The sequence below is a fragment of the Leucoraja erinacea genome, chromosome 31 (assembly GCF_028641065.1).
Source record: "Leucoraja erinacea ecotype New England chromosome 31, Leri_hhj_1, whole genome shotgun sequence".
In the NCBI taxonomy this organism is placed as follows: Eukaryota; Metazoa; Chordata; class Chondrichthyes; order Rajiformes; family Rajidae; genus Leucoraja; species Leucoraja erinaceus.
In genome coordinates this window covers 22,449,341-22,473,750 of record NC_073407.1, presented here as the reverse complement: position 1 = coordinate 22,473,750, position 24,410 = coordinate 22,449,341, and the positions used below count along the sequence as shown (strand labels likewise).

The 24,410-nt window shown below is 39.6% G+C and overlaps 1 protein-coding gene across 4 annotated transcripts in view; it reads left to right on the top strand.

Annotated features, from left to right (window-relative positions):
* The window catches only part of adamtsl2 (ADAMTS-like 2), a 52,261-nt gene extending 32,161 nt beyond the window's left edge, over positions 1–20,100 (top strand). For all 4 annotated transcript variants that reach the window (XM_055660326.1, XM_055660325.1, XM_055660328.1 and 1 more), the window contains 8 exons: positions 527–630; positions 3,483–3,609; positions 8,685–8,898; positions 11,424–11,579; positions 13,221–13,391; positions 15,513–15,689; positions 17,200–17,344; positions 18,678–20,100. In XM_055660326.1, the coding sequence (XP_055516301.1) occupies positions 527–630; positions 3,483–3,609; positions 8,685–8,898; positions 11,424–11,579; positions 13,221–13,391; positions 15,513–15,689; positions 17,200–17,344; positions 18,678–18,796 (1,213 nt within the window). In that variant the 3' untranslated portion in view covers positions 18,797–20,100. The remainder of the gene's footprint in view (positions 1–526; positions 631–3,482; positions 3,610–8,684; positions 8,899–11,423; positions 11,580–13,220; positions 13,392–15,512; positions 15,690–17,199; positions 17,345–18,677) is intronic.
* Positions 20,101–24,410: the final 4,310 nt, after the last annotated feature.

Here is a 24,410-nt window from a genome sequence, read left to right as displayed (position 1 = left end):
GTTCATGTCAGAGCTTCTGCTGTCTAGAGATTATATATGGAGATATGTGCAGTAACAAATTTGCTTTAATATTATGCACATAGTTAAATCTTTTACAGCTATATCAAATTGTTTGAAGCAGAAATCTTAAAGGCATATTTAATCATAGGTGCAATATGATATTTAACCAAAATATTGTAATTTGAAAGTTTCAGCATTACAGTCAGAAACTATTTCAACAGTCAAAGCATCTTCATTAAATCAGTCATCTGTTGGGCCGGTATATTGATATTGGAATATCAGTCATAACACATGATATTTAAAAAGTGCCGCTGTCTGATATTTAAATGGTCTTTTGTTTCTTTAAAGCTGGGTATTTTTATTACATTCTCTCTGTTTCTAGCCAGCTGAAGCTCTGCTTGTAACGGGTCTTGGAATTCTTCTTGAACAGCAGGACAGGTAGGTTTGTAACTCACATGTTTGTGCAGCGCTTCCTTCGCTTTACATTGCTTCAGCTCTAATTTCTTTCTCCATTGCTTTCTTTCAGGAACAGACTCAAGCTGCTGAGAAAGGGTCTGGGTGTGAGCCCTGCAGACATGTATCGATGGAAACTGTCCTCTCATGAACCTTGCAGTTCTACCTGCACAACCGGTATCCTGTAGACTTTTTTTAAAATTTGTGCTTCAGTACCACAACTTACTGTATAATATAGTATATCTTGTATATTTATATAATATATTAGTATTATTTAATAACACAATTATAAATAATTTATAATGAATATATCTGGTATATGAGACTAGACCTTTTACTTTAAGTCTCTGCAGCTAAAAGGACTTTTTGAAGTATAATAATTTACCTGGTATTATGAGCAACCCATCATATTACATGCAGGCTCTAAAACATCTTCCAAAAAATCAAGCATTATCATTGACTTTTGTTGACAAACCCCACTGAGTCTCAGCATTTCACTACTTGGTGTCAGAATTGACAAGGGACGTTTAACTTAAGTCAGGTGGTCATGGTTCATTTCCCATTTCAGAGACTCAAGAACCCAATTAATAATTGGGAATCAGCAGATTTTCCCAGTGGAGCAGAGGAAAGTTGATTATATAAGTGGGAGTTCTGCCAAAATAGTGGTGGCCATTCAAAAAAGCCTTCAGGGAATTTGCAGCTGAGAAATGGTTGAAATATTCTGAGGTCCTTAAATAGGCACCAAATAAATAGAAGTCTTTATTCATTTTCTTTGCATGGATAAATGTCATAGATTTGGGATGTTTTGGTGAAACAGTGAAATCTAACCATTGAAACTCCAAATAAAGAAATTCCATTACATCTCCTTCACAGTACACTTCCCAAACAGCTTGATCAGTATATTTGCTTTCTATCCATTTCAGAATGGAAGAAACGTTTTCCCAGTGGGTTGTATTCAAAGGGATTTTTTAGATATGTTAAAACTAATCTCTGCCTAAGTTTACACTGTGGTGAAAATATGTTTATATGTAATAAGATTAGTCTGACCTCTGCATCCATGGTCGTTGCAATATTAGATGAACTGAAACTCCTGCATGATTATTGTGGGCTTATAGAGATTATAGTTGCTTCATCACTATAATTCATATGCATACACGCCTAAAGCAAAGTTCACATTATGTGTATCCAAAGTATTTTTAATTTTTACATAAATGCTGCTTTTTTGTCATTTACTAACTGCCTCTCAGCAAAATCACTGCACACATATTTATGATCGGCTTGCAACTAGAATTTCTGACATACTGGCAAATAAATAACTACCATTGAACATATAAAATCATATTAATTCATATTTCTGTAAAAGAGCATCAATCATTATGAAAGTTCATACTTCGTAGTGTAATAATTCTAGGTACCAAAATGGTGTCTACCTGACTTTCAGATTGAGACATCAACATTTGTTCAGAGCCCATAATTCACTTCTGGTGAGAGATGTTCAACAGCATTAGTATGAATCATGGCAGATGCCATTAACTCTTGGCAAGGCAGATTATTACACAACCCTCCGTCAAACAAATCTCAAATATACTGACTCAAACTTGGATGTCTGGTAGCAGACGCTGAGGTGATTTCTACAAGCTCCCTTTTAAAAATTAAGAAATGCCAGATGAAATCCTGCAATAAGATAAGTGTTTATATGTTCACAGATCAGAAGTTAGGTCTATAAGATCAGAAATGAGTTTTAATAAACAGAGTAATTTGTATATGCGGATATAAGTGCTCCTATGAACACCTACACTTTGAGGAGCCTTGTCATGCCCTCAAATGTTCACTCCACGTGTGAATGCTAACCATTTGACAGTAGAGATTCTTTTGGCTTCTGTACCACAGTAGCAAAGTGTTATGTTTGGCACATATCACCAGAGATATCTGGCAGGAATACTGAGGCAAGATTTCAAAGACTGAGATGACCCCAACTTTGATCATTTTGACTAGGAAATCAATGTAGGCATCTATGTTTGTCTGCTGGTTGTTTAGTTAAGCAACTATTGGGTCATTTGTGCAATGGATAATAATCTTACCCAATCAATATTTGGAACTAACCCCTCAGTGCTATACTAAACAATCACTATTATATACCTACACTCAACTGATTTTGATTATATTTTGGTTCTCTCCATTCTTAATATTAAGCAAGCGTTACTTTTTTTAATATAATGAGAGCCATTTCAATGCTTCTGATGCTACTTCACCAACTCTTGTAGTATCTAATGTATACTAGTAGAAACAACATTTCATTCCCCCTGCAATCAATCTGAAGAAGGGTCCCAACCCAAGACATTACATATCCATGTTCTCTAGAAATGCTGCCTGACCCACTGAGTTGCTCCATAGCTTTGTCTAATTTTTCGGTAGAAAGAGCAATTTTGCACAGTATGGGAGATAGTTCGAACTTCTTGCATAGCATTCACATTTCAGATTACCCACCATTTTCATTTTTAATGTAGGAGGTTTAGGTGTACCAATGATCGCCTCATGATGGCAATCCACAACCGACAATGAGAAAAGTTAACAGAACAACAATTTTTTTGTTAGAGACTAAGTTTCCTGACCATTGTCTTCTCAGTTTTTCTGCTGGACTGATTTTCTGTCAGCAGCTTTAAATTGCTTCCCACAGGCTACTGAGATTTGGACTTGGTAGCTAATTATTTCAAGATGGGAGAGCATGGTTAAGAAAGCATATTTAATCCTGTGACATTCAGAATCTTCAGACACATGGAGAGCCATGTGACACTATCTGTTAGACTCTATTTTTGGATAGTTTTATAATGTTAGCTTTGTTTAATTCTTCACTAAGAAATAGCTTAAACATGATGAAGTAAAACTACCTTGCAGTCAGATTGTAATGTACTGAGATTACGTCACAATAAAATGACGAGAGCTAACATTAGCTCTCCTATCCTTATCCATGGAGCAGAAATAAAATTTGTATCATGTACTTTTCTTTAAACACTGTTTATTGTGTGCAGGGGTAGTCACTTCATTTGCAGTGTGTATTCGTTATGATGGCATTGAAGTTGAAGATTCGTATTGTGATTCTTCAACTCGACCAGAGCCAATTCACGAGTTTTGTGTAGGAAGAGAATGTCAACCAAGGTAAGCACTCTGTTCTATTTTTATATTATTCCTCCTGGTATTATTGAAGTAAATATTTTTCAAAATGTGGCTAGAGCTGAAGGGCATCAAATATTGCTGCCTGACAAAAATTAACAGCATGAATAGTCGTACAGCCATAGACAAAGACTTTTTGGCTCAACTCGTCATGCTGACCAAGATGCCCCATCTAAGCTAGTCCTATTTGTCCATGGAAGACACAAAATCCTGGAGTAACTCAGCGGGACAGGCAGCTTCTTTGGAGAGAAGGAATGGGTGACGTTTCGGGTCGAGACCTTTCTTCAGACCAGAAACGTCACCCACTCCTTCTCTCCAGAGATGCTGCCTGTCCCGCTGAGTTACTTTAGCATTTGATGTCTACCTTCGATTTAAACCAACATCTGCAGTTCTTTCCTACTCCTAATTGCCCACACTTCTCTACGGCTCAATATTCCTCTAAACCTTTCTTATCCATGTATCTGTCCAAATCTCTTTTAAACGTTGTTATTGTACCTGCCACAACTATCTCCTCTGGCAGCTAATGTTATGTCACCTAAAATGTTTCTTTGACTCCTCTCACTTTCTTCAAGTCAAATAGGGAGCTGAAAAAGTTACTTATCTTAACTACTAAACCAGGTTCGCTTCTTAATAAACAGACACCACACAAACTGTTTGATAGATCAGTTCAAAACTTTACTTAACATCGGCCGATGGAAGGGAGCGAGAATTCCAGTCAAGTGACCAACACAGACACTTGACTGTGCTCAGCCACCTTCCCTTAACAACAGAATTACATTGCCTTAAATAGGGTTTTTTTGTCCCCTTAGCACATTCCACAGACATTAGTCATGGTCAGAGGTACAGGAAAAGGTTTCCACAGAATGCATCACATCAAACCTTTTGTTTACACGGTACAAGATATACTAAAAACATTAGCCATTTGCTTTAGGTCATTTTATCTCCAAATAGACCACCATAGCTCTTTTCGCTGCTTCCTCTGTCATTTGGTCCCTCATAAACATAGGTCATTTGTTTACAAAGATGTGACTGGCTATTTCTCTCTTCCTTTATTGCCTCCTCCCCATAAACATTGGTCATTTGGTTTATGGCATCTTACTTTCAAAGATATCTCTCTAGCTCCTTCTCTCTGCCTGTCACTTGGGAGACAATGTTATAGGATTTATTATCTCACACACCCGCAACCTAAGGCAAGCCTAATTTGACACTAAATATAAGCTGTAAGCTAGCCCAGAAACCAATTTAATATCTTCTTATATTTTTACTAAAACTTGGCTTCATCAGAGCCACGGGCACTTGCAATGGCCCTAGCTAATCTTTTTTGTCAGTTTTAATGAATAGTCCTATTTTCAAATGACATCGAACAGTCTAAACCGAAGATAGACACAAAAAGCTGGAGTAACTCAGCGGGACAGGCCGAATCTCTAGAGAGAAGAAATGGGTGACGTTTCGGGTTGAGACGCTTCTTCTCCCCAGAGATGCTGCCTGTCCCGCAGAGTTACTACAGCTTTTTGTGTCTATCTTCGGTTTAAACCAGCATCTGCAGTTCCTTCTTACACACTTACTACACACAGCATGGGGAAGTACATCTCGGACCCTCTGACCATCGGCATAGGAGCACCACAAGGCTGCATACTCTCCCCTCCTTTATCTACACCAACGAGTGCACCTCCACAGACACCTCTGTCAAGCGTCTCAAGTTTACGGACGACACAACCCTGATTGGACTGATCCAGGATTGGGAGGAATCTGCCTACAGACAGGAAGTGACACAGCTGGAGTCCTGGTGCCATCACAACAATCTGGAGCTCAATGCTCTTAAGACAATGGAATTGATTGTAGACCTTAGGATAGCTTCCCCCTCCCCTCCCCTCCACCCACTCACCATCAACAACATCAGTCACATATGTGGAGTCATTTAAGTTCCTTGGAACCATCATCTCCAGGGACCTTAAATGGCAGGCCACCATTGACTCCACATTCAAAAAGGCCCAACAGAGGATGTACTTCCTGCAGCAGCTGAGAAAACACAATCTGCCACAGGCAATGATGGTCCAGTTTTGTACTGGCATCATAGAATCTGTCCTCACCGTCTCCATCATGGTTTGACTCGGCCACCAAGCACGATATCCGGAGGCTACAGCGCATCGTTCGATTAGCCGAGAAGGTTGTTGGCTGCAACCTCCCCCCCCCCCCCCCATTGACGAACTGTACACTGCAAGGGCCAGGAAGCGAGTGGGTAAGATCATCTCTGACCCCTCTCATCCTAGCCACAAACTCTTTGAAGTACTTCCCTCAGGGAGACATAAAAACAGCTTTTTTTCCACGAGCAGTTGCTCTACTCAACAGCCAAATGTCTGTAGCCTCCTTTGGCTCTGGTATTTTATTTTATTCTTCACATGTTTTAATTATAATGTTTTATTTTTAATTGTCTACTGTATATTGTGTTGTTATCCTTGCGAGCAGAGCACCAAGGCAAATTCCTTGTATGTATACACACTTGGCTAATAAAATGTATTTAATTCAAACATACACTGGTGCCATCTGCCAATTTTTTGGCATTGATCTAAAGAAGGGTCCCAACCCAAATTGTCATCTGTCCATTCCCTCAGCAGATGCTGCCTGACCCCCTGAGTTTCCCAGAACGTTGTGCTTTGTGTCCTAGATCTGTTTTTACCTTCAATCAATTATATATTATCCTGCTGGAGCCAACAGTGAGTGTTATGTCAGCCACAATAGTGGGTCTGAGGCCCTCTGGCTGGACTCTGCACCTCATATAATACAGAGCTGTGGCACTATAATTAAAGAAAATATAGTAAATTGGCAGCTAGCTGGAAGACAAGAAAAGACTAATTGGTGTTTAGATTGATAAGATTTGAATATTTTCTTTGCTCTTTGCTAGAATCTTTTCAATTTTCTAGATGCTGATTTTCTAGATAACTGATTTGGCTATAGAGAGAATAGGACTGAATCTTGCTGAAGGAAAATTAGAAGTCTTAGCTCCAAGATGTTTAACAGGCCATGGAATGCTTTAGCAAGTAAAGGAGAGGTTCAATTATCCCCTGTTTTTTTTTTTTTTTTTACTGGCAGTATTGCCTGGCATTTCTCAGAGTAAGTGCTGGCAAATTTCAGAAAGCCTGAGCAAATGCAGAAGTTCTGAACTTATTTGGCCGAGCTCTATTGGCAATTTCCCAACTGCTCTCAGCTGCTAAACTTCACAAAGTCCAGTGGCAGGAGCTTGCTGAGATTCTCCAGCACTTGCCCTGGAGAATCTGCTCTCAGATTCTGCGCCAGTTAGACCTGGCATAGAATCATCAAGCACATCCATTTGAATGATGGCCCTATGAATGAGGTAGGTTATATTATGTTTAATTATTGGTGTGTGGTTTAATATCTTTAATTATTTAAGGTTTTTAAGTTTGATTTTATTTTTATTAAAAATAAATTAAGTACTTTATAATGATTTTTGAATACCCCTAAATCCAGAATGACTGAAAAAAATCACAATCTGAGGGCATGGTTTTGCTGTCTAATTTTTCCAGACGAGTTTCCTTCTAACTTTTCTGGAGTAGTTTCATGAGAAAGACTGTTTTGGCCTGCCCAGAATACATGATTGTCAGTTGGTACCTATTGCCACTTGGCTCTAGGACCACCTCGACCAACAAGACTAGCCTTCCATAGTTGAACTAAGTAGGTTCATGAGAAAGTAGGCAGAGGATCTGAAATAGGAAAGCCCATGCCAATGATTGGAAAAAGCATTTTGTATTAGAATATGGGAGAAAAGCGAAAAAATTAAAGTAAGATAGTTAGTTACTTTAGAGATTATAATGTGCTTTGACCTGATTAAAGCGGGGTTGTGTGAAGGACTTAGGCTAATTTAAGCACTAAGTCCTCTGGCAGCAATATGTTATTGTGCACAATGCCTTAAGTATTGTTCATGACAAAAAAATCCTTGCATGCAGAACTTCACAAAGATTTATCGTTCAATCGCACCTACCATTCAGAAGTGGACAAATATAGAAAAAAGTGCTGGAGCATCTCAGTGGGTCTGGCAGCATCCCTGGAGAACATGGATAGGTGTCGTTCCTGGTCGGTTGGTACACTTCTACAGACTGAGTTACACCAACTTTGCCTTTTTTGTAAACCAGCATCTGCAGAAGTGAAGGTCAGTTAGGCAATGATTGCAAGACAGAGTTGATGGCATGGGTTGAATCACAGAGGAAGGCAGATATAGGAAAAAGGAGAATTATGAGATGACAATTATAGTGGAGACCACTGAGAATTGTCGAGGTTGGAAAAGATGACCACGTGTGGTTTAAACAGGGACATTATATAGTGGTTGGTTGTTAATATGGGAAGGATTTACATGAAGCCGTACATTGAGGGGACTGGGCTAGTGGAAATTGACTTAAAAATTGAAGTCATAAGAGTAGAAATGTGCCTGGGCCTATTTATGGCCATGGACCTACTGTTATGTGAGAAACCACACAAGAATCAAGAATTAATAAGGATAAAGCTTGAGATTCCAGCAGTTTACCTAAGAAGAAAAATCCATTTATGCTGGCCTATCTCGTGAAGAAAGAGAATCTTTTGATTTTAGCAGAAAGTCCATAAATAATCAATGGAAAGCCACATTTAGTTTATTGACTTTTTTATTACAGAATGTTACTAATGAGCGGTAAAAGCAGGAGGTCCAAGTTTAGGATTATTTTGAATAGTCTGATCAATGCCCAAATTTTAAAAAAAACATTTGTCATTCAATGAACTTCTCTAAATGTCTATCCAATAGTCTTAGAATTATTGATATTATTGCCCTTGCTTGTCTTTCTTGAGTAATCCTAGTATTCCAAAAATTATGATGGACTTATTTATTTTCATTCCATCTTTACATTCTTATTCTGATCTCCCGGCTCATAGATTGTGATGGCATGCAAAGTTTTTCATGGCTAAGCTTTTAAAGTCCTCAAAACTACAAAATGTTCCCCTTATTTGGATCCTTTTTATTCTGGAGTAGATGGCTGGGAATGATTATTTATATGGTTTGTCCACTTTCATTGCAGATGGGAGACAAGTAGTTGGAGTGAATGTTCACGAACTTGTGGAGAAGGATACCAATTCCGAATAGTCCGTTGCTGGAAAATTATTTCTGCAGGATTTGACAGCTCGGTGTACAATGAAATGTGTGAATCTGCTGATCTCTTCAGGCCATCAGAGCGTAAAATCTGCAAAAATCCAGCCTGTGGCCCACAGTGGGAGATGTCAGATTGGTCAGAGGTAGGTTTATTTTCAAGTGTTTACATATAATTTATCCAGTCTTCATTTATCTATTTGATAAGTTCCACTTACCTTGTGTGCATGGAAGATAATGGACATATACATGCCTTGTGTAGTTATCCAGGTTTTAATTTTACACCAAAGCAGATCTCTGGAAGTATGTAGGAAGGAACTGCAGATACTGGTTTAAACTGAAGATAGACAAAATGCTGGGGTAACTCAACGTCTAGGAGTCTTGGCACACAGATTGTTGACCCTAAGTGCAAGTGATTTTTATGTTTTTGTTTTTGCAAGTTTCTCTACAAATTTGTTTTCATCTCATTGCACTCACATCACTACTGGTGTAGACGGGTGTTTTCTGCAGAATTCAGAAACCTTTTTACAGGACTAGAATGAGTTCTGATCCAAATACATCAGGACATATGTACAAAAGCCTTGAAATAAATGGACACAATCGCAATAAAGAAACAGTGCTGGTCAGTTGAAAATAGGTAGCGAAGAGCAAAGTTGAACCAATTTCCTTGGGAAACGTGGCTCCTGACGTTTCAGCAGGATTTTGTATTAGCATCTTGCACCCATTCCCAGTCTCCTTTGAGAATTCATCTGTTGAGGGGCACAATGTTATAGTAACTGAAAGATTACAGCTTATGTTGTGATTTGTTTCTTTAAGGGCTGGGTGCTGTTTTCACAACTAAGTGCTGGCTGCTGCAAAATCTTTCAATAGATAAAATCAGCAGCATACACAGGAAGCCTGACAACATAGAGCTGGGAAGTTCATAATGGAAGATCGCACTGTTGATGGGGCTGTTAACATGAGACTCATTGCTGTTTTAGTGCCATCAAAGTGCAGTAAAATAAGTTCTAGCCTAAAATATTAATGGAGTCAAAATTTTAAATAGTTACAAATGGAGCACCTCATTTATTCTGACGGATATTCCAAGCTAGGTTCAATAAGAAATTTTAGAGAAATTCCAGTTGTATAGTTCCAGAGATGCCTACTTCTGCCTCCATTGCTATGAGGATAAACTGGCAAGGAATCATCCATAAGGCAATGGAGACACAAGAGATTACTGATGCTGGGAACTTAAGCAAAAAACGAATCGCTGAAGAAACTCAGTTGGGTCAACCAGCATTCATAGAGAGAAATGGGCATGTGATGTTCGGGTCGGACTCTACCCACCACAGAAGGTGCCAGAGTGCTTTCAGCAGTGTATTTTTATCCTTGAGGATATTTAGTTCTTTTTTTTTTCAGGTGCAGAATTAACGACAGTATGTCTTTTGAATACAAATAGCAGACAACACAATACCTCATCGTATAATGTATTGAAAAAGGTTTTTAAAAAAACCCAAATTAATCCTTTATGAATAGAATTAAATTCTTTGGACGTACAAGCAAAAGCAGTTGCAGTGCTGTGATAGAAAGAGTTGACAATGCTCACACTGCGGCTGATTAAACTGAGCCTTTGTCACAACAGATCTCATTCATCTACTCTTTCGTGTAATGTGAAATCAATTCATGATCTACGAGTATGACTGCATATATTCCATTTGTGGCTCGGCAGTATATTATCAGTACAAACCTTGTGCTGAACATGTTGTTCTTTGACGGCCACTTGCTATCAATCAAAATCATAAACTCTGGTTATTTATGCTGTGCACAACATAACTTGGTGGCTGCATAAGTTTACTGTGGCTAGCTCGTTTAGATATGCTGAGAAATATGGAATGGAATGGAATACTTTATTGTCACATGTGACAAGGCACAGATTAATTCATTGCTTGCATACCCAATGTATACAAATAGCGGCCGCCTATGGTACAGACAAAGTTACAAAGTACACCGGCTCCTCCTTTGTTCTCCCTCTCCCCACAGCAGTTCCCCCACGCCGGGTCCCGATTGTCCTTTGTTATCCCTCCCTCTCCATTGTTCTTCCTCTCCCCAACCACCCCCTCCCCCTCCCTTCCTCATGGCAGTCCTCCCTCACTGGGTCCTCCATTGTCCTTCCCCCTCTCTCCACGCTGTTATTGGCCATCGACCTGCGAGGCATCACCGCTGCCGACGCCCCACTTCATGTGTCCGTCTCATCCGTCAGTCGGCGCCATCATCGGCCGCCGCACTGACCTCTCCACATCGCTGTCAGGTCCTCTCCTGACCCGGGCCCCAGGCGCTCCGACCCGCGAGGCCCCAGCAAGGCGAGGCTCCTCCGACATGCGAGGCCCCAGCCAGACTGCGACCCAGGTTTCTCACGACCATCCTGGAGGCACAGAGACCGCGGCGCCTCGATAAAGGCCTCCAGCCGCGTTCTGAGTCCGTAGCCGTGGCCTGGTGGGAAATATATCAATTTGATAGCTTTCATACTACTCATCCAGAGGATATCAGTAAATGTAATTCTGTCCAATTGTGGTATTAGATTCTCAAAGGCAACATAAATGAAAACAGCCAAGGTTTAATATGTTACAAAAAAAACAGCTGGAGGAACTCAGTAGATCGTTAGTAGAAACAACTAATGCCATTTATTTTTCAGTGTACAGCAAAGTGTGCAGAACGGATTGCTGTGACCAGGGAAGTGAGATGTTCAAATGAAGAATGGAGGTGTGATGAAAAAACAAAGCCAACATCTCAGAAAGATTGTGTTGGACCCCCTTGTGATCGCCAGTGGACATTTTCAGATTGGGGGCCAGTAAGTCCAACCGCAGGACCCTTTGAACAGTGTTTACTTTCTATCCAAAAGCTTTGAATTGTCTTCTTTCAACTTTGAACTTCCTTATTTTACCTTGATATATAAATGATCTTTTCACTGGCAGAAATTAATAGTTCAGACTGTTAAAGGAAAACAAATAGTTAGACTGACAACTGTTTCCAGCAGAGCCATTTATTTTAAATAACAAACAAATTCAGTTCTGGACCTCCAGCTCACTGACTCCCACTTGCCATTTTAATGACTGCAGAAATCAGTTCACTCATTGGACATGCTACATTACTGGCTACATCATCCTAACAATGACAGGCGTAATAATCAAGTTCATGTTGACAGCTATTATGCTGTAAGGACTTTTACATACAGACCAATGCAATCTATTTCTCCGTTAGTATTGTTAAAATTTTTATTAATTTGTGTTGGAATTAAAATGTTAAATTATATATTTCAATTATATATTTTCATATATCATGTGCATAAAACAACCTATTTTAATTTTCAAATAAGTTCACAAATAAGTTTTCGGTTTCCTTCAGAAATTTCCAGATTTTTCAGTGAGCTTGATTTTCCTGTCATAAAGAGTAATTGGAGTGCAATTATACTTTTCTTCTTGACCCGTTAAATTGCCATCTGTTGTGAAGAATTATAATGAAAATTCAAATTCTGGCATTAGTACAGGGACTTTCATAACCTCAGGGGATCCACTAGTGCTTTAAAGTCATTTAAGGACTAGGTGTAGTGACTTTTTCTAAAGTAAGAAACACAGCAACTAATTTAAACATTACAAGCTCGCACAAATAACAGTATGTTTACGAGCACAGCATCTTCTTTTGAAGGATAAATATTAACCAGGATGATGGAGAGAATTCTCTGCTCTTGTTCAAAATAGTACCCTTGGTTCTTTGCATGTGCTCCCTTGAGGCAGTAAAGAGGCCATGATTTACTTCTCATTTGAAATACTTAGGAAAATTAGTTATAGGGAAGTATTAGGCATTATGAGAGGGAACAGAAAGATTTATATATATCTTGTTTCTCAATTAAGTTTTGACAGCAGGTTCTTAAAGAGAAAAGGTAAGTAATGGGAGTCAACTGGATAGGGTCCCAGTCCCAAACTATGAAGGCACGTTTACCCTTAGAGATTCGACGATGGACGATAAAGGGGACGTGTTTTTGCTGGCAGTTGTCCAAAACATGAATTGCATAGGAGATGGCGATCATTTGACATAGAAATTGCATCAGATTCATAAAAGTGTTGAACTTGATCAAATACCTGGAATGGTGCAATTCAACATGAAACTTGTGACCATCGTGTTCCACTCTGGATAAAGCATGCATCCCTGTAGTAAACACATCCAAACCAACTTTTAGGTTCAGGATTCAGTATCTCTCCCATCGTGTCTTTAAGCCTATTTACCAATTTAATGTAGTTATGTAAAGTCTCCGGCGGATACTTTACTGTTAACAAAGGTATATTAATGGGTTTATGATTCAGTACCATACTTGGTCTTCCCTGCGCAATAGCAATCTATAAACAGTACCCTTGTATTAGTTTTTGAAGTAATTCTTATATTTTGTGGTCTGTACATTGATGCTAATTTGATCATTTATTTCCTCTCCAATCAGTGTTCAGGACTTTGTGGACAGGGAAGAATGATAAGGCACGTATATTGCAGAAATTCAGATGGCAGGGTAATGCCCGAATCACAGTGCAGCCCACAGACAAAACCCCATGGAATACATCCCTGTGGAGCCAAAGATTGCTCTCCCCATTGGCTGGCCCAGGATTGGGATCGGGTGAGCTAAGAAATTGTCATTACATTTTGTTAGGTGTAAGCTATCATTGTGTGTTACGTATAAGTAAGTGTCATAGTTTAAATATATACTGTATAACCTTCACTTCATTCTACAAAGCCTTCTCATGTTACCTTCTCATTGTACCATTTTTAGTCGGAGGGTAGTTAAGCTATGAAACTCATTGCCACAGAGGGCCATGGAGGCTGTCAGTTGATATTTTTAAGGCAGAGATAGACAAATTCTTGATTAGAATACGTTATGGGGAGAAGGCAGGAAAATTGGATTACAAGGTAGAGATCAGCCACGATTGAATGGCGGAGGAGACTCGATGGGCCGAATGGCCTAATTTTATTCCTGGGTATATTTTATAACTTGTGAACGTTACTGGGTTAGAGGGATTATATGTTGATTTCGTTAGTATATGGTTGTGTACTATTGTTCATCTTGAATGACAGGTTAAAACTGATTATGAAGCGTAGTTAAACTGCCTCATGCTCGAGGCTCATTCCTCTTAGTCTAGCAGCATCTATGGATAGAAGGAATGGGCTAATGTTTGTCCCTTTACTTAAGAAGGACAGCAGAGAGAAGCCATGCAACTGCAGGCCGGTGAGCCTTATATATTGGAGAAAATCCTAGAGGATAGGATTTATGTACATTTGGAAAGGGAAGATCTGATCAGGTCAACAGGAAATCCTGCTTCACAAATTTGATTAAGCTTTTTGAAGAGGTGACTAAGAAGACTGATGAAAGCAGGTTGGAAACATTGTATGAACTTTAGAAAGGCACTTCACAAGATCTCACATGGTAGACTGGTCCAGAAGTTTAAGGTACATGGGATCCAAGGGAAGCTGGCCAATTGGATCCAACATTCCTTGGTAGGTCCGAGGGTAGTGTTGGAAGGATGTTTTTCTGGTTGTAATTCTGTGATCAGTGTTGTGTAGCAGGGTTTGGTACTGGGGCTGGGTGTTTGTGATATACTAACAACATGGAAGTGAATGTAGGAGAATGATAGGACATTTACTTATCACCTGAAAATTAGTAGGACAGTAAGGAAAGGTTATCTAAGGCTACAACAGGATACAGATCAGATGGAAACTTGGGAATAACTTTGGCCGATGAAATTTAATCCCAACTAGTGTGAAATGATGCATTAAGTGAAGTCAAATAGAGTAGAACATACGCAGTAAATTGTAGTGTGCAAGGAGATTAAAGGAGAGACCTTGAGGTTCAAGTCCATTATTCCCTGAAGTTGGTAACCCAAATAGATAGGATTTTAAAGAAAGCATGTGGCATTCTGACTTCTGGAGCATAGAATATAAGAGTTGGGACATTATGATGCAACTTTACTAAACACTAGTTCTAGAGATTGGATAGTAGTTTATTTTTCCTTGAGCGAAAGGCAGAAGGGATAGAACGGGTAGGTAATCAGAATATTTTTCTTGAAAAATAAGAAGGTATAGTGTTAAGGTGAGAGAAATGAGTATTAAAGGGGATTTGAGGGGAATATTTGTTTATGCATTCCCTGCATCAAATGATCTGTGAATATTTTACCTAGAGGTTTATGGATAGGAATGGTTTAGAGAGCTATAGGCCAAATGCAGGCCTAGCCCTGTATGCCAACGGTGGGCATGCACAAAGTGGGCTGGAGAGCCTGTTTCCGTTCTCCATAGCACTATGGCTCTATGGATCTTCACAGTGTTTGATATTTAGATAAGCTGCTTGAGAAAATGATGGTCAGGTACAACACTATTTTTTCCAAGGCATTTAGACAGGCACTCAAACAGACAAAGCCTTGAAGAATGTAAACCTAATAGGGGCAAATAGATTTAAGTGCAGTTAGGCAAACAAGTCAGCATAGACAATGTGGGGCAAAAGGTCCATTTCTATGCTGTACAACTCTATGACTGCAGCTCACTTGAACTGTAAATTGTTAGGAATCTCAATCAAACTGAGAAATTGATGTTTCTTTTTATGGTCCTTGTTGGAGATTTCCTGACCAGAGATCACTAGAACATTGTTAAAGTAACTGTGTAGTAATATTAATGAAATTCCAGCTGCATTAAATTCAAGATTCTAGTCATAACATTAACCTGAAGATTTCAATCTGATCTACTTCCACAGTGTAATACAACGTGCGGCCGAGGGACAAAAAAGAGAGTTGTTTTGTGTGTGGGAATTGTGAATGGAAAAGTTAACATTTTCAATTCTGACGAATGCGACCCAGCTCAAAAGTTAATTGAAGAAACAACGTGCTTCGAGCGCCCATGTTTCAAATGGTTCACTACTTCATGGTCTGAGGTAATTAGTGCAAACCTTAGAAACTGATACAAGCAAAGCTTTAAACAGGTATCAGCTGTAATCAAACAATGACAATAGTTTATATCAGTGGTTTCTAAAATGAGCAGTATTGCCCTCTGGGGGGCTGTGGGATTACCTAGGGAGGACGCTAAGAAACAAGGAGGTGACGGGGGTGCCGGAGATGGGCGTGGCAATGGGCAAGAGGTGTCTGTACGCCCTTAACATAGGTTGTTCTGATGTGCGCTCCTCTGACCTATAAAAGGGCGCACTGTTTTGCAAAATAGTATTTCTTGGAACTTTTCAAATTTGGGGAACTGGTATCACTTCATGAAACCCATCCATCCCATTGAGAATTTACTGAACAGTGAAATAGCTACTAAATGTATCTAAGGCTCCTTCTAAATGACTTCAGACTTTGAAAAGTCACTAGGTCAAGTTCATCAATTTTGTTAAATTAATTAAATTAAAAAGTTGGAATTGGATTTTGAATATATATGTAATTAACTGCTACTCTTCTGAATTGTGTTGTGTTATTATCTTCCTTAGTGGACATGTAAACCACTATACTGAGTAATGTTTTTTATAGTGTAGGGTAGGGAGCACTGGCCATGAGTTTATGGAGCCAAGTTGGTCCAACAAAGTTTGGGAACTAGTTTATATGATGTATTTTCAAGTTAAAACAATGTTATTTTCATTAGTTGGTGTGATAATTTTATTCCCTTGCCCCATGGCTGTGATTACAATCAAGCCGTCCACATTATACGAATACAGGATAATGGAAATAAAGTTTAGATAAATCCAGTAAAGATGGTCCGAATGTTTCCAATAAGGAAATGGTAGGTCAGGATCACTCTCTAGTTGGTGACAGGATGGTTCATAACAGCTGGGAAGAAACTGTCCCCGAATCTGGAGGTATGTGTTTTCAAACCTCTGTACCTCTTACCTGATGGGAGAGGGGAGAAGAGGGAGTGACCGGGAGTGACCTTGTCTTTGATTATGCTGGTAGCCTTGCCGAGAGAGTATGAAGTGTAAATGGAGCTAATGGAAGGGAGATTCGTTTACATGATAGTCTGGGCTACATCCGTTACTCTCTGCAATTTCATGCGGTCTTGGATAGAGCTTTTCCCAAACCATGCTGTGATGCAATAAAATGCTTCTACGGTACATCTATAGAAGTTGGCAAGGGTTTTTGGGTACATGCTGAACTTCCTAAGCCTGTGCTGTCTTGGCCATTGCTTCAATATGGCTGTTCCAGGGCAACTTGTTGGCGATATTTACTCTTCGTGACTTGTAGAATTCAACCATCTGTACTTCAGCGACACTTATATGTACCGAGGTATATGTGTTGCTTCACTTCCTGAAGTCGATCACAATCTCCTTTGTCTTGCTAACGTTGAGGGAAATGTTTTTGTCTCAGGTTACGAGATTCTCAATTTCCTTCCAAATTGTGTTTGGATTTCTTGCTCTTGCACTCAATTTAACAACATATTCTTTTGTCGCTTTTATGTAGTGCACTAAAACCTGTGGTGTTGGAATAAGAATGCGAGATGTGAAATGTTATCAGGGAAAAGAAATTGTCCGAGGATGTGATCCACTCTTGAAACCTGTTGCAAAGCAAACCTGTGACCTCCAGGCCTGCCCTACGCAGCCCCCAGGTAATAATGTGTACATTAAATTCCAGTGTGCTGTGCTTCTTACACTTGTCATAGTGAGCTGGTTTTGCAGATTCATTTCTATTGTATTTCTACACATTTTAATTTGAACCCTGACTTCAAAGTCAGCCTTTGAACGTGTGCACATATGAACTTTGTCTGAGTACTGCAGCCCAATAACCAAAATTGGAGTACCCCTAATTCAGGAGTGGAGGTGACATGGGTCGAACAGTTCCCTATTTGTCCTGTTGGTTAACTCCATTCCAGTGGAAAGCCTGTGGAAGACGATGCAGCATTGTACTGAGAAACATTCTGAAATGTTTTCGGGCAATATTCCAAGCATGCTGCATCATAGTGGGGACAGCTGTGGACCTCTTGATTAAGTTCACCATCCACCCATTTATGCCACTGTTATGCAGCTTTCCCTCAGCAGCAGACCAGGATATGAGCAGCTGATGGCAGAAATCAGATCGACAAATCACAATGCAGTGCACTCAGCCACACAACTAATCTTTTTACAAATTTATTCGCAAGTTATAGTCAATATTAGTAAGGCCATTTCGATTGTCCATCCTTAGCATCGAAGAAGCTGTTGGCAAATTGTCTTCCTCTGTTGTTCTTGATTTTAAAAATAGTTCTTCATTGGTGTTAGGTAGACTGTTTAAAATGTATCCAATAGATCAAGATATTATGAAATTGTAATAAATAGGAACTGCAGATGCTGATTTATACCAAAGATAAACACAAGGTGCTGGAGTAACTCAGCAGGTCAGGCAGCATCTTTGGAGAAAATGGATAGGTGACTTTTCAGGCCGGGACCCTTCGAAGGGTCCTGAGCCAAAACCTCACCTATCCATTTTCTCCAAAGATGCTGCCTGACCTGCTGAGTTGCTCCAGCATCTTACACCTATCTAAGGTATAGTGAAACATGTCTTCGTTAAAATGCCATGTTACTTGAAGGGGGATTTTAAAGTAACAGTGCTCTTGCACTTCTCAGACTTTAAGGTTTGGGAGAGATTGGTGTCATCAAAATAATTTTGAGTTGTTGCATTGTTGCATGCCACCAAAAGATTTGGGATCGACCATGTTCAGTGATATTGCTGTTTCCTCTATTCCTATTTTATTTCTGTTCAGTATTGTGAATCCATCAACGTCTTCACTGCCAGTTTGTGCAATCTTAGTCTCAGAACAGGGCTCTGAATTTGATCTTCAGGTTGATGACCAAAAGATTGGATTTCAAGACAACACGACAAGGATTAAAACTATGTTTTTTATTTCTCGTAAGCCAAGTTGACAGCTTCTTAAGATACTGACTATCACAATTATTGTTCCACAGATGACAGTTGTCAAGATCAACTTGGGACTAACTGTGTGCTGGCAATAAAAGTCAATCTGTGCTCTCACTGGTATTACAGTAAGGCATGCTGCAGATCTTGTAGAGCTGCTAATTCATAGTACAGACTGGCAGAATAATTGTATCTCTTTATAAGTGAACAAAAGAACAATGTGTCTGGTGGAATTAGTTTTACTGCAAGGATTTAACCATTTCTTTTGTCAGAATACCTTACCTGATTTTAACAATGCATTTAAGCTGCACCAAGCTACTCTGAGCGGCTGTCAGTTCCCTGGATATTCAGCGCAGTTAATCCCCCCCCACCGGTACATGCCACCATATATATCTACCTATCAGTAATATGGTAAAGCTAGCATACTCCACTTACAGTATCATATAATAAATTATTTCAGTACAAAGCCATTCCAACTAATGCTACTGAACATTTTGGAACTATGGTCACTAGTTCTCAAACTATCAATCAAAATGGGCTACCACAATGTTATTTCCCTCTTAATTTAATGTGATTCTTTATTACAAGCTAAATGATAGATTAGGTGATGTTTAAACCTTGGTTTTACATTCCGTATCGCGTCTAATACGCAACTATTTTTCACGGTGATTGACTCCCATAAGGATGGACAAGGCATCAAGTATCAAAGATGCCGCATACTAAAGTAGTAGCCTCAGTGCATTGCCTTTGCCTCAGTCAGTCCTGCCCCTCAGCTTTAGTCTGTCTGCCCTGGTGCTACCTGTATGTCTGCACTTGAGACCCATTAACCCTTTGGGATTAATGTTAGTTCAGTGTTTAGGTTTCTGACACATTCCTGAACCTTGTTAGATCCTATGTTATCAGTGAATTTTACCTTCAAAGCAGTACAATAAATATCTGCATTGTGTCAGCAACTGGTGAAACTGCTGATGCTTTTCACAGTATTCTCAGATGTAATATTATATAACTCTCCATCAAAAAGTAGCATGGATAGGAAATGAGTTTGTTCAGCAATCACTCTGTTTTATGATCATTAATAACCATATTTAGTTCCTCTTACTTTCCACAGATAAAATGCTCTAAACCCTACAATTTCTCTTTAGAAAGGACTCAGTTTAACAGCCAGTGACAGTATGTTGTGAGGTATAATATAACAGTCATAGATTATAACAGTAAAGATCTTCATCTCGTAAAAAATATTAATAAATTCAGCTACTACATCAAAGTCAAAGAATTTTGATTTTTCTTGGATAATTACTTTACGCAAGCCAAACATATATCATGCTTAAGTATTGAAATTGGAATCATCTGATCGACCTGAAAATAACGACCTCCCAGTATATTAGTTATACTGTATCTGCCAGTATTTATGTTAAATTTGATACAACATTTGACCCAGCAGCACTCAAGACACCCTCCAGACCCTTCATTTTGCTGACAGACCCTTCATTTTGCTGACAAAGTGCATGTGAAAATAAATACTCCATGATATCCTCTTCCTCCTCGTGAATATTGGCAACAAATATCTTTAAGTTCCTGATTCACCACTGGAATGTTACCGGTTGTTACAGATAATCCCAGTTGTTTCACTTTTCCGATGGTTAATGCAGATGTGATTTTGTAAAGAAAATAATGTTCTTTTTCTGTTATAAATCATGTAAGCATGTGCAAAAGAACCCATGCTGACTGAGGCTATCATGTTTTATTATGATATTTAATAACGTAACCTGTAATTTTATAATTCTATTATTATTAATGATAAAGTGATTTCCTTTTTTTTCCCAGAGGCATTTTATGAATCAGATAAACTGTTGAAGTCTTAAGTTTTAACTCAGTCCAGAGTATTTACCCTGGCTACTTGAAGTTAGGGAAATGGAAAAAAAGACAATTGGAATATTTTATGTACAGTTTGTATATATTTTAAACTATTACATTATGAAAAATAATAATAAACATGTTTGTTGACCACAAGGCAGAGTTTTGACATTAATTTCATACAATAACTCATATTTACATGTTTTTTATTGCGAGTATCACTGTTTTTAACTGATTAATGGTATCCGTAATATAATCTATATATTACTAAAACTCTCATCTTGTTTGTAAATATGTGTGTGTGACCCGAAACTATGCCAAAACGGTACACAATAGCACTACAATTTTTGGCCCACCTTGTTCACCATTGTCCTGTGGTGTGCTGTGGCATTTCGTTCAGATTTTAAACTTTACAAAAACCACTTTGACAAAAATCACTTCCACTTGCACTGCCCGTTAGCAGCGTACGAAGTCACAATGACGTTACAATGGGACCCCAAATCTCATTTACATTAAAAAAATCACGATTTAAAAAAAAAAAATCTGTTTTATTCAAATTCTTCCGTTTTCATTCACAATGACGTCACAATGGGATCCCGATACTCCTTTACATAAAAGATTGCGATTTTAAAAAAAACCTCAGTTTTATCAAATTCTTGGGGGGAGGTTTCATCTACCAAAAAATCATGATTTTAATTGTTGGGGGGGGATAGGGGGGGGTGAAGAGTGGGGCAGCAGGGAGATAGAGAGGGGGAGAGGGGTTATGGAGGGAGGGCATGACTGAGGGTAGGGGAAAGGAGAGGGAGGGAGAGGGGAGGGAGTGGGGGAGGAGAGGGGAAAGAAGAGGAAGGGGAGGGAGTGCTGGGGACGAGGGGGATTGGAGGAGGATACGGGTGGAAGAGGGATGTTGAGGCGCAGTTGTGGGAGGGTTGCTGTGACTCGTGTCACAATGGGAATCCATCAGCCGTGCCTGCGCAGTTGGGGGCTATGGGTGAGTGGTGGAATATTGCGTTGGGAGAACGGGTCCCACTTGGCCTATTATCTAGAATCTAACCATTCTAGATGCACAGAGTCTCTTGCCCAGAGTAGGTGAATATAGGACCAGAGGACATAGGTTTAAAGTGAAGGGGAATAGACTTAATAGGAATCTGAGGGGTAACTTTTTCACATAAAAGATGGTGGGTGTATGGAACAAGTTACCAGAGGAGGTAGTTGAGGCTGGGACAATCCCAACATTTAAGAAACAATTAGGCCCATGGATAGGACAGGTTTAGAGGGATATGGGCCAAACACAGGCAGGTGGGACTTGTGTAGCTGGGACATGTTGGCCGGTGTGGGCAAGTTGGGCCAAAGGGCCTGTTTCCACGCTGTATGACTCTGTCCCTAGTAGTATTTCCAGTGTCACTGGATTTCTGCTTGAAAACTGAGATGAGAACTTTGATGGAATCATTTACAAGTGGTGATCAGCACTCACAAGATACTTGACCAGCACTCACAAGCCCATCAAAAAGGCTGCATAAAATATCCTGGAGCACAGTGCACTTCGGTTGGAGCACATTCTTCGAAGTAAAGAAGTGGTGGAAAACTCCAGCTATTAGACACCGCGTTGCTGTGCCTGCCAATATCTCAACTTCCATTGTAGCACAAGCAGAAACTACTCATCATCAATGATTTGACCCTCTTCAGGCACTGAAGCTTAGATCTTTTGTAGAGGTAGCTGAATGGCAGTAAGCTTCTTGCACTTGTGTAGAGGGACTCTGAGTGGGCAAATTGTTCCATGTGACGTGTGACCCAACTTGGTCACACCAACCAACATGTCCCATCTACACTAGTCCCACCTGCCTGCATTTGGTACATACCCCTCTAAGCCTGCCCTATCTATCTACCTGTCTAAATGTTGCGATAATACCTGCCTCAACCATCTCCTCTGGCTGCTCGTTTCATACACCCACCACCCTGGATAGCGCACAACCTTTTTCACTGTACCTCTGTACATATGACAATAAACTAAACTGAAACCGTCTGTGTGAAAAAGTTACCCCTCAGGTTCCTATTAAATCTTTCCCCCCCCCTCACCTTAAACCTATGCCGTCTGGTTCTCGATTCTGGGCAAGCGACAGGGTCTACCGAGATCTATTCCGCTCATGAATTTGTACACGTCTAAGATCAATTTAGAGATCAATAAGATCACTAGCCGGTAAATGTTTTATGTTGCACTATCTCTTCTTACTATTCCAGCCCATTTTTTCCAGATTCCCCCATTGATTTCCATTTAACCTTTCGCACAGAGATCATAAACTAAGAAAACAAGGATGCTTTTGTAAATCTATAGCTGGCAGATAAAGTGATAAGCGGTAATTTATTTTTGATTCATAAATTTCTCTGGTTTATTCATGTGAGTTGAACAATAATGTTCCTGAACAACATAATGTTAATCAGTGCCACAGAATACATTACCAGCCGTGTACTAACTAACTCCTTTTGCAAAATTAGATCAGACGTACTAAAGAACATATAAACAATATTAGCAGCCATTATTATACAAAAAAAATTACTACAATGTATCTGGCCCATTTAAAGCAGCAGTTTATAAAACTTTCATTTAAACAAACATCTCATCCATTAGAAGATAAATTAATTTATAAATACATCAATAACTATTTGTTTCAATTACATTTTCTAATATTCAGGCCACTCCTTTTATAGGATTAGTAAATGTTTTTTCGTAGTTTGGGTTTGAAAAAAATTTAATGATGCTTAAGAAATTGCATTCAATCATTCCATCCATTTTTTCCACGAAATGTGTAAACTAATGGTCTAATTTTGTTATGTGAAAGCAGCTGTGGTAGAAAATCATTCGTAACAAACCTTCACACGTCAGTGCTGATACTTCGACTTCTGCTAAAAATGTCTCTGGCTAACTTGGCCCTGCCCAGGGGCAGTTCCTGAGGATTATCCAGCATTTCAAAATCCTCCTCCCTCACAGAGTTGCAGCTCATCTTTCCGCCCCCATTTCGAATCTCTTCTATCTGGTGCACATAGAAGAGTGGCTTGCAGTTGGAGCAGAGAGTTCGGGACTGGCCGTGATCCTGGGGATAGGCTACAGAACTAAAGTGAAGTCCATTTCCGGCATTGTGGTTGTAGTAAGCAGCCGGTAGACGGGAGTGCACTGCAAAGTCCGGCTCCTCCTCATCTCCATCCCATTCCTCTCGCTTACAGCAATAATACTGCGAGAGAAAAAAAACAACAAAATATTAAACTTACAGAACAGCAATTACAAAAGACAGGATGCAGCTAAGAGAACAAGTGTTTCCTTTGTCATCATTACTTTTTTGCATATCTTTCATTCATTTGTTCTATGTCTCTCTATTCCACCGTCTATATCTCTCGTTTCCCTTTCCCCTGACTGAAGAGTCTGAAGAAGGTTCTCGACCCGAAACGTCACCAATCCTTTTCTCCAGAGATGCTGTCTGACCCACTGAGTTACTCCAGCTTTTTGTGTCTATCTTAAGTTTTCTCCACCTTCAGGCTAAGCAGTAAGGGAGGAGGAAGTCAAATGTGGGATTAAACTATACAGTGAATTGGGGGGGGTGGAGGGGCTTTGGATCATTGAGGGGGTCTTGATGGGAAGATCAGCCACAACTCTGAGGGAGGAAGTCCACAGCTGATTGAAAGTGGGAATACAAGTGGACAGAATGGTTGAGAGTAAGTTTAAAGGAGATTTGCGAGGCGTTTATTATCCTGAGAATAGGAGGTTCCTGGAATGTGCTGTCAGGGAAGGTGGTAAAAACAAAACAAAAATAATGTTTAAGGCATAAATAAACAGAACAGCACCTCTCATTTTGCTTGGGCAGCATACAACAGAGTGGTATGATTATTGATTTCTCTAACTTCATAACCCTTGCATCCCCTCTCTCTCCGTCTCTCCC